Source organism: Camelus dromedarius, chromosome 9, assembly GCF_036321535.1.
Source record: "Camelus dromedarius isolate mCamDro1 chromosome 9, mCamDro1.pat, whole genome shotgun sequence".
NCBI lineage: Eukaryota > Metazoa > Chordata > Mammalia > Artiodactyla > Camelidae > Camelus > Camelus dromedarius.
The window spans coordinates 67286992-67314336 of record NC_087444.1 but is presented as its reverse complement, the minus strand read 5'-3'; the positions used below and the strand labels follow the sequence as shown (position 1 = coordinate 67314336).

At 36.4% G+C, this 27345-nt stretch overlaps 1 protein-coding gene across 3 annotated transcripts; it reads right to left on the bottom strand.

The window, feature by feature from the left end:
• Positions 1-7560: 7560 nt before the first annotated feature.
• Positions 7561-26000, bottom strand: ZNF790 (zinc finger protein 790). 3 transcript variants are annotated; one of them, XM_010989369.3, is made up of 5 exons: positions 25163-26000; positions 15506-15587; positions 14129-14252; positions 13765-13860; positions 7561-9949 (listed from the first exon to the last, which is right to left on the bottom strand). In XM_010989369.3, exons 2-5 carry the CDS (start codon positions 15512-15514, stop codon positions 8271-8273), a joined length of 1908 nt encoding a protein of 635 aa, XP_010987671.3. In that variant the 5' UTR covers positions 15515-15587; positions 25163-26000; the 3' UTR covers positions 7561-8270. The 3 variants fall into 3 exon arrangements, with proteins under 3 accessions (XP_010987671.3, XP_031312703.2, XP_010987670.3); XM_031456843.2 differs by having other exon boundaries at positions 14129-14255; positions 25163-25999; XM_010989368.3 differs by lacking the exon at positions 15506-15587 and having other exon boundaries at positions 14129-14255.
• Between the last annotated feature and the right edge of the window lie 1345 nt (positions 26001-27345).

The window sequence follows — 27345 nt, the reverse complement described above, 5'->3', positions numbered from 1 at the left end:
AGTGTCAGGGTTGTAACTACATAAAGTATAGATCAACATACTACGGACAAAGACTTCAGAGAGGAAAAAAGTGATAGCATTCAAGAACATTTAATTTAGGATAACCTCAAGATCACAGCAAATAAACAAACTTGATAGGTAATGGAAAGGTATCATTATGGAATTAAAGTTCATACTGGCAGCTTGCTTTATTGAGAAGCAGTAATAATTGAAAGCACAGACTCTGGAACCAGACTGTGAGTTCAAATCTGGCCTCTGCCACCTATTGGCTAGATGACTATAGGCAAACGACTTAAATTCTCTGGGGCTCAGTTTTCCATTTGGAAAACGGAAATAAAAATGGTGGCTAATACTTAGAATTTAGAATAGTACATAGTATATATAGTAAGCTAATTTACATAGAGCAAAACAAGATGCTTCCTAAGATACTCTCAGGTTCTTGTTAGGATAATCATTCCAAGTTAAATACCAAGTTAATACAGACTCACAGGCACAGAATACAAACTTGTGGTTGCCAGCAGGGAGGTGGGTGGGAAGAGAGACTGGGAGGTTGGTAGATAATGACAGGTATATACAGAACAGATAAGTAAGTTTATACCGTATAGCACAGGGAAATACATACAAGACCTTGTGGTAGCTCATGGGGAAAAAGACTATGAAAATGAATATATGTATATTCATGTATGACTGAAAACCTGTGCTGTACGCCAGAAATTGACAAAGCATTGTAAACTGACTATAACTCAATTTAAAAAATTTTTAATAAAAAAATTAAAAAACAAAAAAATACTAAGTTTATAGATTTGAACATTCAACTGCAAATTAAGCAAAAGAAAATGCTTGCTGTAGGAAACAGAATGTGTTCACTTTAATTGTAAATGAATTTTTTTGATCTCAACCACCACATATAATTATAGGCCCTGGGTTGGGCTATTACCCTTGCAGGAAGGTTATCAAATAAAAGGGCACTCATAGCAATTCTAAGCTCAAATACACTGTGAAACCTGATTTCTCTGACATTGGTTTTGGAGTAAATATCCTAGAATTCAAATCTAGTCCCTTAGTCATTTCAGGAAGAAGCAATTATAGAATGGAGACAGGAATGTTTTATGAGGGTCACTGAAACATAGTGAAAATTAAGGTATTTACTAGAAGTGACCACTTGCAAACCAACAAAGTTCAGTCCATTCCCTGAGGAACAGAGAAGAAATTCAGCCAGTGTCTTAAAAAGAGAGTTCTGAATTCATGGAAGAGAATTCAAAGAGTAGAATACGAAGTAGAAGACCTTACCCAGTGAGGCCAAGCTACTACAATTCTCCAGCACATCTCTGTGTAAATCCTTCTGAGTAGGATCCAAGCAGTCCCATTTCTCCTGAGAGAAGTCTACAGCCACATCTCTGAATAGCACCTATGCCTAAAACCATAAGCCAACATTTTACTGGTAAAATTAAAGAAAATATATCTAAGAAGGAAGAAGAAATGAAAGACTTTATTGCAGCAAGGAGGACTATAGGCTGGGACTGGAAACCTAAGACAAAGGTAAGAGACAGGAAACTAGTGTTCTGAAGCAGTTACTGCATTTTCTTGAAAAATCTTGTTGCTGAGTGCAAAATTTCCTATATATTGTGGAGTTCCTTTAAATACACAAACATTTCTGGGAACAAATAAATGTTTCCCAATTAAATGAAATAGAGGATACAAACAAGCTATATTCCTGCCTTTAAAATTCTCAATAAATGAGTTCTTCTATCGTCTTTCTAAAAAAAGTCATTAAAAAAACTTATTGGAAATAAAAACAAAAATAAACAAATGGGACCTAATCAAACTTATAAGCTTTTACACAGCAAAGGGAACCATAAAACAAACAAACAAAAAAACAATCTAAGGACTGGGAGAATATATTTGCAAATGATGTGACTGACAAGGGCTTAACTTCCAGAATATACAAACAGCTCATATAACTCAGTAACAAAAACAAACACAGAAAAACCCAATCAAAGAATGGCCAGAAGACCTAAACAGACATTTCTCCAATGAAGAAGACGTACAGATGGCCAACAGGCACATGAAAAGATGCTCAATATTGCTAATTATCAGGGAAATGCAAATCAAAACTACAATAAGGTGTCACCTCACACCAGTCAGAATGGCCATCATTAAAAGGTCTACAAATAGTAAATGCTGCAGGGAACTATATTCAGTATCTTGTAGTAACATATAATGAAAAAGAATATGAAAACATATATATATATATATATATATATATGACTGAAACATTATGCTGTACACCAGAAATTGACACAACACTGTAAACTAACTACACTTAAATGAAAATAAAAGTGCTACAGAGAGTGTGGAGAAAAAGGAATGTAAATTGGTGCAGCCATTATGGAGAACAGTATGGAGTTTCCTTTAAAAACTAAAAATAGATTTACCATATGATCCAGCAATTCCACTCCTGGGTATATATCTTCAGAAAACCCTAATTTGAAAAGATACATGCACCCCAGTGTTCATAGCAGCACTATTTACAATAGCCAAGACAGAGAAGCAACCTAAATGTCCATCAACAAACAAATGAATAAAGATGTATATATGTGCTGAATGAATATAATTATTTATAATGAATAGAAGAAAAAAATGAAGGAAAACTTACAGATTTTTTCTTAAATGCTGAATAAAAATTTTTAGAATAATAAGTTTACATAAAATTAAAGAATTTAATTCTTTAATTCTCAAGTTCATTATAATGTCATATTATATCCTAATTTTTCTTTGTTTTGATAAATTCTAAGTGATTTCTATTAGCTATATAACAGTCAATCTGAATCATAGAATTAAGAAAATAATTTATGTTGGACAATAACGTTAAGACTTCTTCAAATCTGAGAGAATAATCTAATATTTATGCATTGGATAATTTTCTTATAAATCCACCATCCTTCCTTATACATTTTCCTTGTTCCTGAGATAAAGAACATTGATGTAGCATGTATCAGAATCACAAAGATGTCAAAACTAGCACATTCCATTCAACCACAAAGTGGACCCTGTTTCAAGGTTTTACCTTTCAGAGATTCCCATGGAAGATTCCCCGATCTCTCTGTAAGCAGGCCCCAACCACTTAATGAGACTGAGGCCAATCAACGTTAAACAAAATTTATCTACAGACATAGGTCTATGGAAAACCTCAGAGCTTTCCTGTGTGCAAAGTCCACACCTTTTCTTTAATCACACTTCAGATCTGAGGAGGGGTAGTGGGATACCTCTCTATGGTATAAAAAGAAATATATTTGGTCCTTGTCCAGGTTCCTGGCACAGGAAATGAAAACACTTCAGGGCACCTTCTTTTTTCTTTTGCAAAAATTGAACTCCTCGTTAAATTAAGTTACATACTTAATTTTGGACTCACCAACAATAATACCAATATTACCATTAACAAAAGACAAGTAAAGCCAGTATAGATTTATTTGTATTTCTCCTTTGTCCTTGAGATACAGCTTTCCTCTAAGTCAAAATATTTTAATAGCACTTGAAATTATAATTATGTTGTTGTGTAATAAGCTGATGCTGAATCAAATTCACTTGTTTTGATATTTAGGATGGCTATTTTTTCCCTTTGACTTCTTTTTTTTTTTTTTTAATAAAAGCCAACATGTCAAGTATCTGCACAGATACACAGTCAAAATATAAAACAAGGTACAACAAAAGATAACTACTTTCCATCCTTGCCCTCTCCCAAATGTTGTTTCTTCACTTTCTTTCTGAAAGTACAGGCATATATAGTATTCCTCCCTTTTCACAAATATTAGCATAGTATACATATTATTGCACTTACCTATTTTTTCATTTAACGTATCCTGAAGACCACTCCATAGATGTATACAGCTGTACAATACTCCAATGTACATACACATGATGGTTAATCCAGCCAATTTATGCTGCACATTTGAATTGTCTCCAGTCTGCTGTAAAATGCTCCATGTAGCATTTTTAAAATTCTTCTGTTCATATCACATTTTGTAATTTTACCAGTATATGTTTAGGACAGAAGCAAGAGTGCTGGGTCTTATGGCATATTCATGTAAGATTACACATAGACACTGTTCAATTCTCTCCTATGAGTTGTACTATTTTGCATTTTCATTAGCAGTGTGAGAGTCCTTGTTTTTCCAGTCTTGTCAACAGAGTATTTTAATACCTTGTTGGATTTTTGCCCATCTGATTGGTATGAAGTGGGATCTCAGTGTAGTGTAACTTATAATTTTGATCTCAGATCTCCGGTTGCTTTCTCCTTATTTCTGGATTTCTGAGTTACAGTTATTTATGTCTCAATTCCAAGGCTACAAATAAATTCACCTATGTCTTCTTGCAGTACTTGTATAGTTTCTCCCCCACCCCACAACCCTTTAAAAAAATGTTTATATCTCTTGACTTGTTGGGAATTTACCCTGCTTTATACTGCCAGGAATGAATCTTAAGTTTTTCCCCTAAATTTTATCCAGCTGTACTAAAACTAATTATTAAAAAGTTCTATATAAGTCAATGAAGTTAGAATTCTCCCTCACGCCATACACAAAAATAAACTCAAAATGGTTTAAAGACTTAAAACATAAACCTCCTAGAATAAAACATAGGCAAAACATTTTCTGACATAAATCTTAGCAGTGTTCTCCTAGGGCAGTCTACCCAGGCAATAGAAATAAAAGCAAAAATAAACAAATGGGACCTAATCAAACTCTAAGCTTTTGCACAGCAAAGGAAATAATAAACAAAACAGACAGACAACCTATGGCATGGGAGAAAATTTTTACAAATGATGTGACTGACAAGGGCTTAATTTCTAGAATATATAAACAGCTCATATAACTTAGTAACAAAAAAACCCCCTAACAACCCAATCCAAAATGGCATAAGACCTAAACAAGAAATTCTCCAAAGAAGACATACAAATGGCCAACAGGCACATGAAAAAATGCTCAGTATCACTAATTATCAGAGAAATGCAAATCAAAACTACAATGAGTTATTCTCTCACATCAGTCAGAATGGCCATCATTAAAAAGTCCACAAATGATAAATGCTGGAGAGGGTGCGGGGAAAAGAGAACCCTCCTACACTGTTGGTGGGAATGTAGTTTGGTGCAGCCACTATGGAAAACAGTATGGAGATTTCCTCAAAAAACTAAAAATAGACTTACCACATGATCCAGCAATCACACTACTGGGCATATGTGTGGAGAGAATGCTGTAATTCGAAAGGATACATGCATCCCAAAGTGCCTACCAGCACTATTTACAACAGCCAAAACATGGAAACAACCTAAACGTCCATCTACAAATGACTGGATAAAGAAGTTGTGGTATATTTATACAATAGAATATTACTCAGCCATAAAAAGGAATAAAATAATTCCCTTCGCAGCAACATGGATGGACCTGGAGAATGTCATTCTACGTGAAGTAAGCCAGAAAGAGAAAGGAAAATACCATATGATATCACTCATCTGTGGCATATTAAAAAAAAAAAAAAAGACACAAAACTTATTTACAAAAAGAAACAAGACTCACAGACATAGGAAACAAACTTACAGTTACCAGGGGGGAAAAGAGGTTGGAAGGGATAAATTGGGAGTTTGAGATTTGCAAATACTACTATATGTAAACTAACAACAAGTTTCTACTGTATAGCACAGGGAACTATATTCAATATCCTGTAGTAATGTATAATGAAAAAGAATATGAAAAGGAATGTATGTATGTATATGTATGACTGAAACATCATACTGTACACCAGAAATTGATACAGCATTGTAAGCTGACTATACTTCAATTAAAAAAAAGCTATTTCCCAAAATGGTTCTAGTAAAATGGCTCCTGAAAAGTGGTTAGGGAAAAACTAAGGGCAATTCTGTGTTCTATAAGGTAGACTAGAAAAGATATTATCAATATTCACAAATATATCAATGGACTGGAGTTCAAGAAGCATATATCTCAGGCATTCAAGGAGCTTCAGAAATTCACCATGAAGGAGATGGGAACAATAGACATGCACACTGATACTAAACAAGGCAGTCTGAGCCAAGAAAAAAGGAATATTCTATACTTATCTGAATATGGATGTCCAGAAAGCTCTAAATGTTATGTTTCTCAGTGTATTTGTCACCTTAAAAAATTTAGTCAGCATGAATGAAATAGCTTATTATAATAAAGTGATATATCAAAAAAATTTTCATTTTCCCCACGAGTTGTGAAATTCTATATATAAGACAATAATTCAGGAGGGAACTACTGCTCCCTAATACTGTTTAACTACTGTTAAATAACTGAATTGTAAATGCACTAAATATACATACATATACTCACAATTCCTTAATTCATGTAATACTAAAAGGCACCAAGAAAATGCACATGGTATAAATTTATTCAGTGCCAAACTGAGGTTTTCTTCATTGATATCTTGCTGTTGTCTAATAGAATTACCACTCATTTAGAACAGAGCTAAAACATTCTGAGTAAATACCATTTGACTACTGTACTAGTTTTTTTCATTGTATGTTCATGACTGAAATTATTTTGCAATTTGTTGTTCAATGGCTACTCTACATCAAATTTTATTATCAGAATTATGTTAGTCTTCTAGCATGAACGAACAACTTTTCCATAGGATTTTCTTTTCCTTCGGGAATAGCCTGAACAATTATCTGGTACTACATAATTTAAAAAAAAACTTTTCCCCAATTGATCCTTTTTATTTACTCTCAAATTTTAATCATTTAAAAGTATTTTCCTAGAAAATAAACTATACCTTCTATATTTTAAAACTGTGTCTGATACACTTTATATATATATATACACATTTACATGACCTTCAACAATTATATAACATTTCTCCCTTCTTATAATGTGGAGGCACTGCCAAAATCTAGCAAATAACAGTTTTCCTCAAAGAAACATTTTGGTTTAAAATTTTAAAATCTTCTCTATTCTTCCACGTTTTCACATTATTTTCATCAAACCTTTCCATCATTTGGGGCAGCTGCTCTTACTTTAGCTTGTTTAGTTGAGTAATCATTATTTAATCTGGCAAATATTTGGACCCCACAATACTACAGGCACTGTTCTAAGAGCTGGAGATACAGTGGTGACAAGAAAAACTGTCCTCAGATCTTCCTGGTTTTATACATAGAGCAGTTTCCATTGAGAAGTGCTCTGGTCACATTCATAGATTTGATTTACAGGAGTCTCATTATCATTCACATCCAAATAGCCCATAATTTCACTTCTGATTTACTCATTAACCTGAGAATTGTTTACATATGTAGCATTAATCTTCCAAGATGTTAGAATTCATTTGGCCATTCTCTAATTTCTAAATTTTAATAGCGGTGATAAAATGGTTACGATGTCTGGCTTTAGAAATTTATTAGAAACAAATCACTTCCAAATGCCTTTAAAAACGCTGAGCACTTAACACCAGCACTTTCACTAAACCATCAGGCTTCCTCTATAGTATGAGGGATTTTTCGATGTAGCAAATGAAATTAACACTGATTCAAAGTTTTCTTCACTTCATTCTGTTTTACTGGTTTTTCTTCAGAATTAACATTCTGCCGTTCAGTAAGACATACATACAGATGGCACATTTCTCTATAATCATTATACTTTCAAGGTCTTCCTCTCATAGAAATGGTCCAATACTATTGTTAATGATGATCATTAAGTCATTTAAATCCTCAAACTCATTTAACCCTTACAATCTAACAAGTAAGCAAACAAAAACAAAATTGCTACTTTCCAAAAATTAGGAAGTAAGATGTACTGAAAATAAGACATGCCAAATAAGTTGCATGACATAACACAAGGCTTTCCCAGGTTAATTACAAAACATAAATTTGCCTTTCATAAGAATCTGTGGAAGTGCAACAAGATTTAAGTAGTGATGGAAGGTTTCTCTATAAGAATTGGATTTAAACTCTGTATCAGTGATGTGGAGAATGTTTTGAGAATATTCAAAAAGGATTCACACTGTTATCTCATTCATTTGGTTTTACTCTGATATTCTGTAACTGACAACCAATCAGTAAATGTTCTTCTCCTCTGTTAATACAGATTGCAATAGGAATTCTTTGCTATTGAGTGTGTTTTGTGCTCCATCAAAAGGTTTTCCAATATTACTTACACAATGGGTTTTCTCAAAAGAAGGAATTAACTGACATCAATTAATGAATCATGAATAAAGACTTTTCTATATTTTTATATCATAAGATTTCACAATAATGAAGTAAAGTGAGAGTTTGGAGAAAATGCTGTCTCAAGATCTTTATATTCATACGATTTCTCAAAAGTGTAAATATTCTGGTGTTGAGCAAAGTCTGAGTCATGACTAATGGTATTCCCATAGTCTTTCCATTGATACAGATTCTCACCATTGTGAATTTTCTTTTCAGTAAAATATAAATGGTGACTAACGAACTGGTCACTTTCCTTACATTTATAGGATGCTACCTCAGTATGAATTTTCTTATGTCGTGTAAGCTGGGAACCCCAGATAAAAGATTTCCCACATTCTTTACACACATAAGGTTCCTCACCAGTATGTATTCTGTGATGTCGTGTAAGTTGTGAACCCCAGAGAAAGGCTTTTCCACATTCTTCACATTCGTATGATCTCTTTCCAGTATGGATTTTCTGATGTCGATTAAGTTCTGAACCACGAAAAAAGGTCTTTCCACATTCCTTACATTCATAGTTTCTCTCACCAGTATGAATTTTCTGATGTCGATTAAACTCTGAGCCATGAAGAAAGGTCTTTCTGCATTCCTTACATTCATAGAGTTTCCTCTCATGAATTTTCTCATGTTGAGCAAGGTATGAGGCCCAAATAAAAGTCTTCCCACATTGCTTACATTCATAAGGTTTCCTACCAGTATGAATTCGCTGATGTCGTGCAAGGTGTGAACTCCAGATATAGGCTTTTCCACATTTCTCACATTCATAGGGTTTCCTGCCAACATGAACGTTCTGATGTTGAGCAAGATTTGAACCACGAATAAAGGCTTTTCCACATTCTTTACATTCATGAGATTTCTCACCAGTATGAATTCTCTGATGTTGGGTTAGATGTGAGCCACGAGTAAAAGCCTTCCCACACTCCTTACATTCATAAGGTTTTTCACCAGTGTGAATCCTCTGATGTTTAGTAAGATGTGATCGCTGACTAAAGGCCTTCCTACATTCATTACATTCATAGGGCTTCTCACCAGTATGAATTCTCTGGTGTCGAGTAAGGTCTGAGCCACAACTAAAGGCCTTCCCACATTCCTTACATTCATAAGATTTCTCACCTGTATGAATACGCTTATGGACACTAAGTTGTGAATGAAATCTAAAGGCCTTCCCACATTCCTTACATTTAAAAGGTTTTTCACCAGTATGGATTCTCCTATGACCAGTAAGACTTGAACGCAAACTAAAAGACTTCCCACATTCTTTACATTCATATGTTTTCTTAGCAGTGTGAGCTGTCTGATATTTAGTAAGCTCTGAATTAGGAAGAACAATCTTGCCACATTCCTTATTGTCACAAAATTTTTCACCAGTTTGAATTAACTGATGTTGAATACAGTCTGAGCCAGAATAAAAGGCTGTACTACACTCTTTAAATGCATTCAGTTTCTTTCCTATATCAAGTCTGTGATGCAGATTAAAAGCTGTGTCCTGGTTAAAGGTGGGAATTTTTTCACAGGAGAGTAAAACATGCTTAAAACATTCTTCCTGATTTTTCTGTAGTGTTTCAAACCGACTTTTGCTCTCCCAATCACCTCTAAAACATAAACATTCAAGGCTACATTTTTTACAAATTTCCATTATTTCCCATTGAGGAAATTCTCTGTGAAAAATGCCATTTTTTGGTGATAACTTCTTGGTCTGACACCTGGACTGCATGTCTGAAAAATAAGAAGATAAATTCATACAGTTTTACTGTTCAAAAAAATAAAATTTCCAATGCTGACATAAGAGTTTAATCCTAAAATAAACAGAGCATATGAAATGTGAATGGCTTTAAAAATTCTCAAATTCTGGGCAATATTAAAAAAGTCTAAAAAATAAATAGAAATTTAAAAGAACTAATAAAAGTTGAGGCAGGTGATTAGATATATAAAGTTTTGTTTGGGTCAAATTCATCTGAGGAGTTCAACAACAAAAAAAAGATTGTTCAGGTACTACCCCAATCATGGAATACCACTTAAAGATTTAAGACTGTTTCACCCAGTATGGTATAATCAACATTTAGCACATGTTAAGCATTAAAAGATTAATTCTATAAAAAAAAAAAAAAAGAGGTAAGTGCCATTATTTTTCTCCAGTGAGAAATTTATCTATGGTTTGAATCATGTTTCTTCCCATTTCTCTTTTTTTTTTCCATTTGTATATTTGTAAATTTCTTCACTCCCTAAAAAAATTTTGACCCTGTTTTTCATTTTATCTGCTATCTCTTGAATTTTTCTTATTTTGCCTAATTTCTCCTTGCTTCAGCATTTCCTTCATTAATTCTTTTAAGCAATATTTATTTGGTTAAAGGGCTTGTGCACAGACTCACTCACCCCAAGACTCAGGGAAATAGCAGCAGGTTGAAAAATGCCTAGTCCATTATCGGAGATTCATTTGGTAAAGCATCTACTGGAATCCACTGGAACTCTCTCCAGGCGTGGAGGTGCTGGCGAGGGCCATTTTTACGCTCTCCCTCTACCTTGCTAGCACCAGTGGGTGGTGCTACCCAGAGCCCCAGTCAAGCTCGTGACTGGACTTGCCCCAGCCCAGTGTGCCCCACGGCCTGACCCAACCCATTGGGTGGTCTTGCCCTAGCCTGGTGCCCCCTCTTGTGGCCCCACCCAACACAAGTCCAGTCAACACAGGGGATGACCCAAGCCCACTCCCAGGTGCAGTCCACAAGGGGATAGGCCTTGAATGCCTGGCTCTGAGGGCCAGGAGGGCTTGTTTCTGGGTTCCATAAGACTGAAACAATCAAAGTTTTTGGCAGGCTATTACTCTCAGGGTACTACACAGACAGCAGACTGAAACACAACCCCAGTCTTCCAGTTTTTCAGCAGAAACTTTGCTGGCCAGAATGGGAGTGGCGTGATCTATTCAAAGTGCTGAAAGCAAAAAACTTCCAATCAAGAATACTCTACCTGATAAGGTTATCATTCAGAATTAAAGGAGAGATAAAAGAGTTTTCCAGACAAGCAAAGGCTAAAAGAGGTCACCACCACTACACTGGCCTTATAAGAAATGTTAAAGGGGCTTCTTTAAGCTGAAAAGAGAGGGCACTAATTAGTATAAAAAAATAGGAAACTAAAAATCTCATTGGTAAAAATAAATATATACTAAAGGTAGTGGACTAAACACTAATAAAGCTAACATAAAAGCTAAAAGACAAAAGTAATAAAGTCTGTAACTACAATAATTAGTTAAGGGATACACAAAATGAAAAGATGTAAAATATGAAACCAGAAACATAAAATGTGGGAGAAGGGGAGTAAAAATGCTGAGTTTTAGAATGCATTCAACTTAATTTGCTATCAACTTAATATGGACCATACACACACACACACTGATATCTGTAAGCCTCATGGTAGCCACAAAGCAAAAACGATAGTAAATACGGAAAAGATAATGAGAATGCAATCTTATTTAAAAAAAAAAAACAGTAAAGAAAGTCATCAAACCACAAGGGAGAAGAAAGAAACAAGATATAAGAAAGAACAGGCCAAACTGCAATTAGGGAGAACATGTCCTGGCTCTATGTTGAAACATGTGTGAAACAGTTATGGGTGTAAATAAATAGTTACAGGTTGTTTAAGATAATCATACAGTTTTGTATGACTTAAAATAAATTTTCAATTACTAATCAATTAATTATCTTAAATTAGTTGGGCACATGATCTTTTAATTTTAAATCTTTTGGCTGAGGGATTTCCTATGTGACATACAACTATCATTCCTTGTGGAAAAAGCCCAGGAATAACTGACATGTACCAATAGTGGTAACTTTAGTAACAAAAATGCAAAACAACCTTAATATATAACAATGTATTCATAATATGTGAAAATAAACCAAAATAGAAAAGGTACATGGTAGTGTTTAAGGAATAAAAATATAAGACAAAATTATATATACCTTATGGAACACAGGAAGTTTTAAAAGCATTTATTTTGAAATAATTTGTAAAGATAGTCCAAAGAGTTTTCTGTACCCTTTGCCCAGTTTTGCCCAATGAATATATCTTACATAATTATAGTACAATATCAAAACCATGAAATAAACATTGGCACAATATATGTGTATAATTTTACATCATTTCATCACATACGTGGATTCCTATAACCACCACAACAATCAAGATACAGAATTAGTCCATCACTACAAAGATGCTCTCTCATGCTATCTCTCCTTTTTTTTTTTTAATTGGCAGGGGGAGGTAATTAGGCTTTATTTTACTTTTAGAGGAGGGACTAGAGATTGAACCCAGGACCTCAAGCATGCTAAGCATGCACTCTACCACTTGAGCTACACCCTCCTCCTCATATACTATCTCTTGCAGTCATAACCACCACTGCCACTGCCCCTTTCTTAACCCTTGGCAGTCACTAATATATTTTCAATCTCTATAATTTTGTGATTTCCAGAATGTTGTATAAATGGATTCATATAGTATGTGAATATTATATGTCAATTACATTTTTGAGATTAGAATTTTTCATTCAGCATGATATCCCTGAGATTCATTAAAGTTTTTCCACATATTAATAGCTTGGAAAAAGAAAAATGTTAAAACATAAACATAGATTCTGGAATTTAAAAACATGACTCCAATAAGGAAATAAAATTATTTTTTTTCCTTGATATTTCAAATAAAAAAGAAGCTCCAAGAGTATGTTACTTCGATCTGAGTCCTACCCATTACAGGAAATTCATCAATTATCGAATAGTTGCCAAATATACCCCTTGGTTCCTTTTGACAGCCAGAATCTGTCTTTTATGACACTGTACTCTCTCCTCATTGTCTTTCATTAGTCCTAACCTCTCTCGTGCCATTTCCTCTTCACAGTAGCCAGACACCATAACAAAGCAGCCTATTAGGCATTCTCTTAATGTAGAGCCTACTTTGCAGAAATTTATCAAAAGGCTCCAGTCACAGAAAAGAATACCAAGTTTCTAAATTGATTACATACTCTGTTAACCCTTCTTAACCTAAAATGAAGTAAGAAAATCAATAAATATTGCTTAAAAGAAAGGATTAATGAAGGAAGTGCTGAAGCAAAGAGAAACTAGGCAAAACAGGAAAAATTCAAGAGATAGCAGATAAAATGAAAAACAGGCTCAAAATTTATTTAGGGAGTGAAGAAATTTACAAATATCCAAATGGGAAAAAAAAAAAAGAGAAATGGGAAAAAACTTGATCCAAACCATTGATAAATTTCTCACTGGAGAAAAAGAATGGCACTTACCTTTTTGTAACATGAAGGAAAAATGAGAACACTGACATGAAGCGGTATTTAAAGGTAAAGAGAATGTTCATTTGGAAATTCACTTTGAAAAGGTTACTTTTATTCCTAGGTCTCAGGCCTTTATCTACAGGTTTTTGGCCTCTGCAGGGGGAATTCTAGAATAGTATTTCAGAGGTGTTGCTTCCTCAGTAAACAGCCAGACTGCTATCTGCAGTGATGGTCCCCTTGTGCCTGCTCAGCCCTCACTCACCTGGGCAAGGTCCTCCTGTCTCATTCTTCAAAACCATCCAGGGCTCTTTCCCCTTCTCCAGTAAAGAGAACACATCTGGCTGATAAATGCAAAGTCCTGATCAGAAGATAAGAAATAGGAAATTACCACATGGTAAGGCTTCTGTAAGTCCCTTAGTTTTTAGGAAGGGCAAGAAAAAGGCATAAAGGATTTGTAAAGAATAAGGAGGATGGAGGTTCCCAATGATGATGACTACTGCCAAACTTACAAAGCATAAACCATTTTCCCAGAAATAGGTCAGAAATCCCATTAGACACTTGAAAGACAATCCAAAAACTCACAATGTAGAAATCAGGAATTTCTGGGGTCAAAATCTGAATCTTACCCAGTGAGACCATGTTGCTGTAGTTCTCCAACATCACATCTCTGTACAGACCTCTCTGTTCCAAGTCCAGGCACTCCCACTCCTCTGGAGAGAAGTCTACAGCTACGTCCCTGAACACCATCAACTGCTGAAATGACAAACCCAAGCACCAACAGTGAAATTAAAAGAAATCTTTTAGATGTAAGATGAAATGATGGAAAAGGACACTACAGGGAGTGGTATACATACTGAGCAAAAAACTGGAGTTAGGTGCTTACAGTATGGGGGGAAATGATATAGAAATTAGTGTCTCTGAAGCCAAGTGCCTATATGTTCTTTTGGATTTTTGTTGTTGTTTTTCATTAGTGACTCTTTTTTTAAAAAAAAAAAATTTGTATGAGGTAATTAGATTTTTATTTATTTATTTTTAGAGGAGGTACTGGGGATTGAACCCAGGACCTTGTGCATGCTAAGCATGTGTTCTACCACTTGAGTGATACCCTCCCCCGATATGCTCTTAAAATCCCCTGTTGCTTAGTCACAACTTTGTTACGATCTACCAGTAATAAGCACCAAGACAACAGGACGGTCACCCAGGATAACAGATATCATATGAATGAGCCCTTTGTTGATCTCACTTACAGGCTACACCAGCCTGGAATAATCAACTTCAGATTTATTATGTGTGAAAAAGTTTTTTTCCCTTAAGTTGAAGTTGAAAAGATTCTTTTTCCAATTTTTAAATTTTTATTTATTTATTTGTTTGTTTTTATGGAGGTACTGGGGACTGAATGAGGATTCTTAAGAGATACACTCCCTAACTGAATACTATTTTCTGTGAAGAATGCATAAAATCTCTGGGCTCTTGGCTAAGTAGCTGACAATGAACACATGTCTTGCTAGTGATACTAATCTCTCATTGATTTCCTGGAGAGACCCCAGCTCTCTCTCAACTCAACCTTCTATTATACCCTCTATCTAAAAGCATGACAGAGTGCCATTACTAAAGTGAATACCAACCAACACCAACTCCCATCTTTCCTAACTGAAACACCCCATTACATAGAGTAAATAAAAGCTTTCACGTAGTGTGTCCTTTACAGCCACTCAGTTACACCTTGTTGAGCCATAGTTTAGAAAACAAAGTCTCTCCTATTTCCTTTAAGGGAATAATTTCTTCTCCTTCAGTGCTCTGTCTAAGTATTAGGACCCAAGAAGTAGTGAGTGCCATGCTGGAGAGAAGAGGGACATCTAGGGAGGGCACTGCACTGTTTCATGGCTATCATTTACCACACTGAATACTGATTCAGGTAAGCAGTTTAAGAATAAGGAATAAAAATATTCACATGGTGTGATATAAATGGTTATAATTTGGGAGAGGGGCCAATTCCAACTCACATGGGTCATAATTTAAAATTCCAAGAGTTGCTCAGTCTTCTGGATTCCTCTCCTGGTGAAACAGAGCCTTCAGAGAACAGAGCTAGAGGGAAGGAATAATGAAAAGTCAGGCTTTCCTTAGAGCTTTAAAATGGACTAAGAACCATTCTCTTCCTTGAAGGAAGGTCAGAGGGAGTCTGCAGAAATCCTGGTCCTCAAATGAACTATCTACAAAACAGAAACAGACTCACAGACATGAAGGACAAACTTATGGGTACCAAGGGGTAAAGGAGGTGGGAAGGGATAAACTGGGAATTCCAAATTTGCACCTCTTGAGGAGTGATGAAAATGTTAGCTATCTTGATTGTGGTGGTGGTTTCATTGGTGTATACGTCTATCAAAATTCGTCAAATTGCACATCTGAAATATGTGTAGTTCACATTACAGGAATCATACCACGATAAAGGTGTTAAAAAAAAAAAAAAGAAATCCTGGTCCTATTCAAAACCCAAGAGACTCAACTCAGGATGAAGTTTCAAAACTGAATCTGAAACAACAAACAAACAAAAACCTGAATTTGAAACAACAACAATAAAAAAACTGAATTTAAAACAAAAAAACAAAACTGAATTTGAAACAACAACAACAATAAAAAAAGATGGAGTTTCAGTCCAATTAGTTATTCTAAATTATGACATGGATCAAGGTATTCTGGATACAAGAATAGAGCATTTGACTTGCTCTGAATACCCTCTTTAACAATATGCACCCCAAGTTAGACATCCCCAAGGGAACTCTCCAATCTGTGTCTGACACTGGGGATCCAGATAAATATGTCGCAGGACCTGCCCTCAGGGAACTCACAGTCAGAAAAGTAAAGAAGCAATCACAATATAGTAGGAGCTAAAGGTTATCATGGCTGTAGAAGAAGGGGAGTCAAGTAGTTCAAAGGAGCCCAAACCAAACTAGTTACTAAGGGAGAGCTTTCTACAGCAGATGGCACTTAGCTGTCTTAAGGGGCTTACCAGAGAGGACAGGCCAAAGGAAGAAGAATTTTTAAGCAGAGGAAACAATATGTCAAAATTACACATAGTATCTTTGTGCATTCAAGGAGTACAGGGTTGAAGAAAAGACCAATGACAGATGGAGACCTGTGTAGCAGGGACCAGATCATGAAAACTCCTCAAAGATAGGCTGTGGAGTTAAGGCCTTATCTTAGACATACTAAGAAATCATTTTACATTTTAAAGTAAGGTTTTAAAATATTTCTAATTACAGATACAACAAAGTTGGTGTGTGAGGGCAGAGGAAAGACTGATATACTCAATCTGGGAAGGGGGTGGTTCATGAAAATTTCAGGTGAAGCATATAGTACAAATTTGCCTTAGGAGACAGACAATTTCAGTGGTATAATAGGACTTTAAGTGCTTTGGAAAAAGAATAAAGAGCTGGAGAACAAATTATGCACGGAAATACACTTTGTGTTGGGAAATGGAAAGGACCTGAAAGATTATTATATAGTTTCAGGGAAGAATTACAGTTGACCTTTGAACAACGCCCACCCTCACACAGTTAAAATATGCACATAACTTTATGGAGTTCCTCCATATCCGCGGTTCTGCATCTGAGGATTCAATCAACCCAGGATTCAACCAACCAGGGGAACGTGTAGTACTACAGTATTTATTTATTGAAAAAATCCATGTATAAGTGGACCTTCCCGGTTCAAACCCATGTTGTTCTAGGGTCAACTGTAGTTCTAAACCTGACATTACTCCCCTTGGAAACCATGTAGAGAGGAACAAGGAAAATAAAAGTAAATTCTAACCATCAGGAAACAGAAAACCGAAAACTCCAAATTACTTGGAAATGTGGCCAAAAGCAAAGGAAAAAACTATGTAGGAAACCTCAGTGATGCTGCAAAGAAAAATAAGAAATATTCATTCCCATGAGGAGCAGACCACATCCTAACGCGAGTTTCTGTAAGCAGGAATGATACGAAAAGAAGGTAACTGATGGTGGAAGTGGTAAAAGGATGCATGACGATGTCAGGGGGATTCAAGGTGGCAAAACACATAGGCTGCATTCTTAAAAAAAAAAAAAAAGCTTTACTGAGGTATAATTCATATGCTCTACAATTAACCCATTTAACATGAGCAATTCAATGTTTTTTTTTAAGCAAATTAATACATGTGCAACCACCACAATCTATTTTAGAGTATTTTCATTACCTCAGAAGAAAACCCTGTATCCTTCAGCTATTACTCTCCATCCTCTCAGCCCCTTACACTCTCGCTCTGCTTCTTCTCCAACCACAAGTAACCACTAATGTACTTTCTGTCTCTATAGATTTCTCTATTCTGGACTTCCATGTGAATGGAATAATATAATATGTAAATTTATTGTGACTGGTTATCACAATTGTGAAAACATTTAACATAATGTTTTCAAGGCTCATCCAAGTTGTAGCAGGTACCAGTATTTCACTCCTGAAATAATGGCTGAATAATTCTCCACTGAATGGACAGACAACATTTTGTTTACCTGTTCATCCATTATTGGACATTGAGTTATTTCCACCTTTTGACTATTATAAATAATACTGATATGATCATTCATATACAAGCATTTAATACCTGTTTTGTAGTTTTCACAGTATGAGTTTTATACCTCAGTTATTAAATATATTAATAAATACTTTATTTGTTTTGGTGCTATTGTGAATGGAACTGCTTTCTTAATTCCATTTTTGGATGGTTCATTCCAAGTGTATAAATATATAACTGATTTTATATATTGATCTTGTATCCCGAAACTTTGCTAAACTCATTTATTAGTTCTAACAGTGTTTCTGTGTGGTATTCCTTAGGATTTTCTATACAGAAGATTGTGTTACCTGAAAACAGAGATGATTTTACTTCTTTTCCAGTCTAGATGCTTTTACTTTTTTTGTTTAATTCCCCTGGCTAAAACCTCCAGTACAATATTGAATAGAATTGGCAAAAGCAGACATTCTTGTTTTGTTCCTAATCTTAGGGGGAAAACACTCAGACATTCACCATTAAGTTAGCTGTAGGATTTTTGTAGATGCCCTATCCAACTGAGGAAATCCCCTTTCATTCCTAATTTATAGTGTTTTTATAATGAAAGTGTATTGGTTTTTGTCAAATGCTTTTCCTATGTTTATTAAAATGATCACATGATTTTTGCTTTTTATTTCTATTGATATGATGTATTACATTAATTGATTTTTGGCTGTTCAGATAACCTTTTGTTCCTGGGATATATTCCACTTACTCAGTCATGTCGTATAATTCACTTTACATGTTGCTGGATTTGGTTTGTTAGTATTTTGTTGAGAGTTTTTGTACTCATATTTTTATGAGATAAGCTCTGCCTGTTTTGCTATCAAGGTAATACTAGCCTCATCAAATGAATTGGGAGGAGCTTGACTATAGTTTTTAATTACAGCAAAGAAGACACTGTGGAACTCAGAGCTGACAGTAGGAGTCTTCCTGAAGCAGGTTAGGTTCTGAACAACAAAGAAGGCCTGGCTATTCAGAGGGGGTCTCTTTTAAAGAAACTGTCTTCTACTGTAGTAGAGGAAGGAACTCTTGAGTGGAAGAAGCTAAAAAACTACCTTTGCCCCATTCCCCTTTTTCATAGGAAAGTGCCAGTGACAGATCTAAAAAAAAAAAAAAAAATCACATTCCAAAAACAGAAACAAAATTAGAAACACTGTGTCCAAAGATACTGTTAGATAAAATTTTGAAAAGATTGCTCATAAAGAAAACTCACTAAAAAAGTTCAGAAAAGATTAAAATTATTATCCAACATTCCAATATGAATAAAAAAGAAATTTATGATATAATCAATATTAAAATTATGATATAATCAGAAGCAAGATTACATGCACAAGTGGTACAATGATCTCAGGAAAGGGAAGGGAGTGACAGTAGACCATACATGAAAGCTAGCAGTATTCAAGAATGGAAGAGAACACAGGCAAAACCACTTTAGAAATGAAGAATAAATTACAAAGAGCACAAGATATGACAAATACCACGGAAAGTACAGCATGGAACAAAAAATATAGAAATTAGCAAATGGAACAAAATGAAACAAAGACAGACATGACAATTATTGGGAAAAAAATGAAAGTCTGAAGTGATCCAACTTGCAGTGCCCCTAAAAATGAAATCTAAATCAAGGAAGAGAATAAATGTTAAAGACTACATTTTTAATACTCAAGAATAATTTTCTGAAATAACACACAAATATACATAATGAAAATACACATATTGCAGGAGAAAATGACTCAAATTGTCCCTACCAAAATATTTCCTAATAAAATTATTAGACTAAAACCTATGAGGAATCAAAATAAAAATATCAAATATGCTTTTTCCTATTAAGAAAAAGGAAATTCAGTTGTCATTAGACTTCTCCACTGCTAAATTCAGTGCTCCAAATAGTGAGGCAGCCCCTACAGTCTACTTGTGGAAAAACAAATGAGTGGAGTCAGAGATTTACATACAGACAACCTGTCCTTCAGGTATGAAGGAAATAAAGAGTTCTACGATGCAAGGATCTGGGGACTATTGTTCACACAAGCCCATTCTGAACTATTGGTGGACATATTTCAGCCAAAAAAGAGGCAATAGGGAAAATTTCAGCAAAAGCAGTGATGCTGAGCATATTTAAATGCAAATCTAAATCAAAAAGTAAGATGGAGATTATGTTAGCCTGCATGCTAGATGGCCCCCAAGGGTACCCAGTATTTGTTATTAACATTGTGTAGTTGCCTCCTACACTGAATAGGGCTGACTTGTGTACTAAGATGATGTTGTGGAAGGGTGGAATATGAGGATAGGTCATAAAAGATATTCTGGCTCCTATCTTATATACTCTTGCTGTCCTTTTGCTCTGGGGAAAGCCAGATGACAAGTCATGAGGACACTCAAGCAGCCCTATGGAGGTCCACATAGAGAAGAACAGATCTATTGCCAACAGTCATGTTAAAGAATCATCTTGGAAGGTGATCCTCCAGCCCCAGCCATGCTTTCAGATGACTGTAGCCCTGCCCAAAAGTTTAGCTGCAACTCCATGAGACCCTAAGCCAAACCTCCATGCTAAGCCACTCCTGAATTCCTGATCCACAAAAATGGTGTAAAAAAATAAATATTTGTTATTTTAGGGTAATTTTATAGCAATAAGTGACTAATATAGTGATAAAGGTTATAAAATGGAAAATACACAAGTTCATCAATTACCTCATTTGTAGTAACTAAAAGAGAAAGGACATCATTTAAAGCTGAAAAGTCATGAATAGAAATTTAGAAATATCTAAGAATACAAATGTAAAGTGAGAGTAAAAATGTCAACTGCATTTCAATGTACATGTAAAAATTAAGAAATTAAAAATTATATTTCAAGTGATAGCATTTGTAATAGCAACAAAAATTCAAATATCTATTTAAAATTTAACAAAATATGTACAAGGTCTCTATATATGATTATAAATAAAACAGAAATTAAAGAATATCTAACGAATAGAGGAATTTAACCCATTTATGAGATGAAAGGCTGATGATTTTCAAGATGTCACTTATCCTCAATATAACAGTATAGGAAGGTTAAAAGTAAAAAGATGGTAAAAGATATACTATGCAAATCACAATCAAAAGAAAGCTGAAGAGGCTATACTAATATAAAACAAGATATATTTCAGAGCAAAGAAAATTACTAGGGAGAAAAGATGGTCTTCCCCAAAGGAAGTGTCCTTTGCTCAAAAACTTGAACAGATACTTCCCAAAGGACAGGCAAAGGACCTCAGTAGGCACTTCCCAAAGGAAGATACCCAAATGGTCAAGAGTCATTAAAACAAAAGCACTCAACTTCATTAGTTATAAGTTAAGAAAAACACAGTGCAATACTATATAGATCCACCATACTGGCAAAAATTTTACAGTCTGACAATACCACGTGTGAATGAGAAAGTGGAGTAGTTGGAACTTGCATAAACTGTTGACTGGAGCACTAACCAATTCAACCATTTTGGAAAACTGGCAGTACCTGCTTAAGTACATTTGCATACCCTATGACCCAGCAAGTCTCTCCTAGAAATAGACCTAACAGAAACGGATACACATGAATGCAAAATGACAAATATAAGAAAGCTCCTAGCATCATTATTCATGAAAGTCTGAAGTTGGGAAAATTCAAATGTCTATCAACAGTATGGTAACTGTTGAATGGACAAATATAGTTGGTATATTCAGGCACTGGAATACTAGTGCATTTAGCAATGCAAACAGTAAGGTGTTTCTACACACAACAATATGGATGAATCTCACAAACATAACGTTGAACAAAAAAGGCAAAACAAAAGGCTGAATACTGTGATTTCACTTATACGTAAGTTCAAAAACAGACAAAATTGATATATGGTGGTTACTCTGGGGGAGCTACTGACTGAACATGAGTGCAAGAGGGACTTCTGGGATGTAGGCAATGTTTATTTCTTGATCTGGCACTTACTACATGGGTGTTCCCTTTGTGGTAACTCAAGGAATACAGTTTTGATTGTATTGGTTTCTTGAATGTATTATCATGTATATACTTGCCTGCATATAGGATAAACTTGAATAAAAAGTTTATTTTACAAATTATGGAGAAATGTATAAGGCAAATGCAAACAAACAAAAATAAGCAAGGGCCATGATCTTGAGCATGTGAAAATACTAAAGTCTAAAATTCACAATAAACACATAACAATTATGAGTATCTATTTATCACTTTCATAAAGCAGAAGTTACAGGTTATACAAGATAAAATTTCATTAATAATAGAGAAGAGAATTTTAATACATTTTTCTCAATCCAAGATAAATCAAGTAGAAAACAAACAGCTATAAACTGGCCATATATCAAAAAGAAAAATTTATTAAATCCCAATGTTAAAAAATATGACAATGCAGCAAAACTATAAATTAAAAAAAGAGGGGGCCTATGTGCTTTACCTAAAGTCCTGAATTTTATCAATAGGAACTGAGTTCCCCTCATGTCACAGGGCCCAAAACCCTTCCACAGCACTGAGGCTAGGACACTACACCACTGTATTAGTTTTCTACTACTGAGTAACAAATTATCATAAATGCAGTGGCTAAAAACAATACAACTTTATTAACCTTACTGTTAGGTAAAAGTCTAATGTGGTTTTCACTGGGCTAAAATCAAGGTGTTGGCAGAGTTGTTTTCCTTTCTGCAGGCTTTAGGGGAGAATTAATTTCCCTATGTTTTCTGGTTTCTAGCGGCCAACAACTCTCCTTGGCTCAAGACTACCTTGCTTTATCCAGCCAGCAACTTTGCATCTCTTGACAACTTTGCACCACTGTTCCGTGATCACCTCTCCCTCTGACTCTAAACTCAGCTGGAAAAGGTTTACTGACTTTAAAGATCCATGTGATTAGTTTGGGCCCAACTGGATAATCTAGGATAATCTCCTCACTTCAAGGTCCTTAACTTAAGCCTATCTACAAAGTCCTTTTTGCCTTGAAAGGTGAGATATTTACAGGTTCTGGGGATTAGGACCTGGACATCTTTGCAGAGGCATTATTCTGCTTACCCCAACCACTCTTAAAGGTTCTATCCCCGGCTTCCCTCTTTCAAAGGGCATACTCAAAACTCCACCTCCTTCTATCCAAACACTACCTCTCCAACACTGTCGTGAAAACCAACCAGAATAAACATCAAAATTCTCTTTATCCATCTTTATGAAATGGAGCAGGACCCTAAAGTGCCTTGCCAGGAGAGAGCCTCCACCACCCAGTCTCCCCATATGTCCTCTGCCTGTCTTTTGCCTGCAGAAAAGCTTTAGTCAAAGAATAAATTTTATCAGAGAAATGAGAAAATGCAGAAACAAAGGAAAAGCAGTCAAGCAGGACAAAATAATAATAGTTTAATCATTAAGCAAAGGCAAGGACCTTTAGTTCCTCTTGAAGGGCTATAAATAATATTCTGAGCCATATCCTTTGAGCTGTTTTGTAGATACTGAAACCCCACCAGATGGGAGAAGTTAACTACATGATGACCAGACTGTAGCTATGACATAAGCTGCCACAGTTCTGAGAAACGGCCTCAAGGAAATGGGAACAAACCCACGCTGGAACTGAAGATTAACTGTACATAAAATTAAAACAATAAAGATGATGCTGATAAGACCACCACATGACCAATTTCAAGACAACTGTCAGTTTCTGCATGTAGCTCCCTCTCTTCACCTACACACCCTGAAACTCCCCCTTTAAAAGCTCTTGCCCACCACTTGTCAGTGGGGAGTTGGCCTTTGGACATGAGTCCACTATGTCCCTTGGTTGCCAGCCTCTAGAATAAAGAAAATTTTCCTTTCTACCAACACTTGCCTCTTGAATATTGGCTTACAAGCAGCCAGATCTGAATTTCGGTAACATTTACGTCCATCATAGAAGTCCTAGGATCTGTGGTCATCTTTCTTTACAGACAGTGTACTTCCCATCAGTTGGATGTCCCTTTTCTCATCACTCCCCAATTCCTGACACTTTCCAGTATGCCTTCTGGAATTCATAACTCATTAATAACAAATCCCTTTTATCCTCAACCACTTCCCTGAACACTCCCTTCATCTTTGGGTCTAACAGAAATCTGGCTCTCTCCAGAAGTCTCTTGCAGCTCTCTCAATTTTTTTTTTCTCCCTATAGCCTCTTGACACTGAGTCTGGAAGTGAGACAGGTGTCATCCTTGCTCTTAGAACTTTTAGACCTTCCTCCTCCACAAAAGCTCTACTTTTGAATTTCATGCCAAGAAATTATAAATAACTCACATCTCACTACTGCTGATATCTACCAAATACAGAATAATTCTTTCCCCTTGTTTCTGAAAACTCACGGTTCATGGCTAGTTCTCTGCAATACTACTACCCTTCTTCTATTCCTGCAATTTCAATACACCCACACAGATAAGCCTGGCTTACTTACCTTTCCCTTCTACTTTTCCTTCTCTAACGGTTCATTCCCACCAGCATACTGATAGGTTATTTCTCCCCCACCAGTTGCTGTTCCATTTCTCTGCTTATATTTACAAAGAAAATCTTGGAATACGTGGTCTACACTGTCTCCTACTCCCCTTCCCTCATTCTACGTTACCCTACTCCAACTAACAGCCACCACAGAAACTGCTCTCCACACATTCAGGAATGGCTGTGAATGTTACAAAACGCAATGCTCAGTTCTTTGTTTCTGGCCCCACAGCTGCTGTTATCGCATTTACACAAACAGTCACGCACATGGTGACGCAGTCACAATCCTATACGTGCACAGTCACACCTAAATAGTCCATTACAATCACATACAGCTCCAGTCACCCTCGCATTGTATACACGTACACACACACACACACACACACTTCTACGATTCTCGTGCAATTACCCTCACCCCTCGGTCTTTTATCAATTTCACACAAGCACCGAAGGTTCCCTATCGCGACCGCTGGCGCGCGCGGGGGCACAAACAACTCCCTACTACCTTCCCTCCCACACCGCCGGTGAAGCCTCAGACTCCGAAAACGCTAGCTCCTCACTGCCTCCCCCCGCGGCCTCGGCCTCTCTGGGGTCATTCCGCTTCCGGGTCTCAGACTCACTCACCTGGCTCTGCGGTTCCCTCAAGCCGTGGATGTTCCTCAGGGACTCGCGGGGAGTCCCCCGTCCCGTCCTGAAAGGGCCGATGCGCGGACAGGACGCTGCCTTGGGTACAGTGGACATTGGGAAATGTAGTCCGGAGCCTGGGCTGCCTTTAAGAGCCTAGAGCTCAACGGTCTCAATTCACAGCCCTCGGTCTTGGACCCTATTCCTTCGCTCAGCACTGTCGTCCTCACACCGCTCATACCCGTGGGCAGAGCGCTTCAACGAATTTCAGGCCGCGTTTAGAACACAAGCATCAACTGTCGACGTGACGCTGCTCTTCCTCCGCCAACCAGAGCGCCTCTCGGAGAACGTGGACAATAAACCATCGCGGTCTTTTGACTGGAAGGGGCCGAGATCGCGGTGGCCCCCGGGAAATGTAGTCCAGAGCCGTGGATATACCTCTTGAAGGAGGGTGCAATTCTTTTCATCCCAAGCTCGCCACCTGGGACTCCGACAGATGTGGTATGGCAGAAAGGTCCTGAGTCTTTGTAGGCTTGGGGGTCGGATGAAAGGGAGGCTCTTATGAGGCACCATTCGGGGGGTGGGGGTAGGGGGATCCCTGTCCTTGGGATCTCCTTGAACGTTCACCAGGTGTGTTATCCCTCACATCCAAAAATACGTACCTTGTTCCAATTACCCTTAAAGTGTTGGTTTAAATTAATATTCATGGTTGCGTTAGTTGTTTTGTAAATGTTATTCGTGTCCGACCCATTCTATTTGCTGAAATTAATGCTTATCAACGTTTTGCATTTGCTTCCTTTCCTGTGTGCTTAATTATTTACATGTATAATTTTCAATATTTTTAAAATCGTCTGGTAATCTTTTAAAATGTTTTCTTGAATTTTTTTTTATTGTGAAATAGAAAATACCTGAAGAAAAATGCATAGAGTGTGTAAATTCAGTGTAACTCAATACAAGTGAAGAAACAGTATTTTGTTCATATCTCAGGAAAAAACGCCCACCTCATGTGATCATTTCTGATCCCCGGCTCCCAGCTGACCACTATCCTGATATGTAATAATATCTTGGTTTTTCAGTTATCTTTCTTTGAAATTTCATAAGTGCAATCAAATTGTATGAATCTCTTACATTGCTTGGTTGATAAAAACCCTAACTGGAATAACTCAAAACTCCACACTAAAAGCTTTGCAGAAGGAAATGTATGCCCATTCAGGCATAAAAATTATTTTCCCCGGTTACTACGGTGTTATGGGACCTCAAGATCAACCCTCCCCTCAAGGTTTGATGATTCACTGGGAGAACTCACAGCAAAACAATACAAAGCAAAATCAGCAAAAAGAAAAGGTGCGTGGGGCAAAGTCCAGGGAAAACTAGGCACATGTTTCCAAAGATCCTTTCTCAGTGGAGTCATATAGTCTGTTAATTCCCCCAGGAACGAGTTATGACAGCACAGGTGAGATGGTGCCAACAAGGAAAGCTCATTAGAGACTCCATACCTAGGGTTTTTACTGGGGCCTTGGTCACATAGGCAGTCTCTCCTTGGCACATACCAGAATTTCAGACTCCCAGAAGGAAAGCAGGTGTTTAGCATAAACCATGTTGTTTGCACAAGCACTTAGGGCATCGTGAGCCATTCTTATCAGTTAGGATAGTGGGAATCTTCTTGAAATCTAAGTTCTAGTCACAAGCTAAGGGCCAAACTTCAAGCAGACATTTCAAAGGATAAGAAGTCTCAGGTTTGCTATATTAACCCTTTTCTGCACACTATTGTCCTAAACAAAATGTCTGGCTTCAACAACAACAACAAATTACAAGGCATACAAAAAGGAAAGAAAAACCAAGACACTCCCAAAACACAAAGCAACAACCAGAAGCAGACTCAGGTGTTCTTAGCTTGTTGCTGCATAATTTCAATCTCTGCCTCTATCCTCATGGGTTCTTCTATGTCTTTTCAACTTCTGTCTATTGTAAGTGGATTTAGGTCACACCCTGATAATCCAAGATAATCTCACCTAGAAATCCTTAACTTAATTACATCTGTAAAGACTTTTCCCCCAGATAAGGTCATATTCCCAGGTCTTGGGGATTAAGATGTAGACATATCTCTGGGGTGCCACCATTCAACCCAAAACAACCTAGCACTATATTTAGTTTTATCCTAATAGATTTCCTTATAAGTCTCA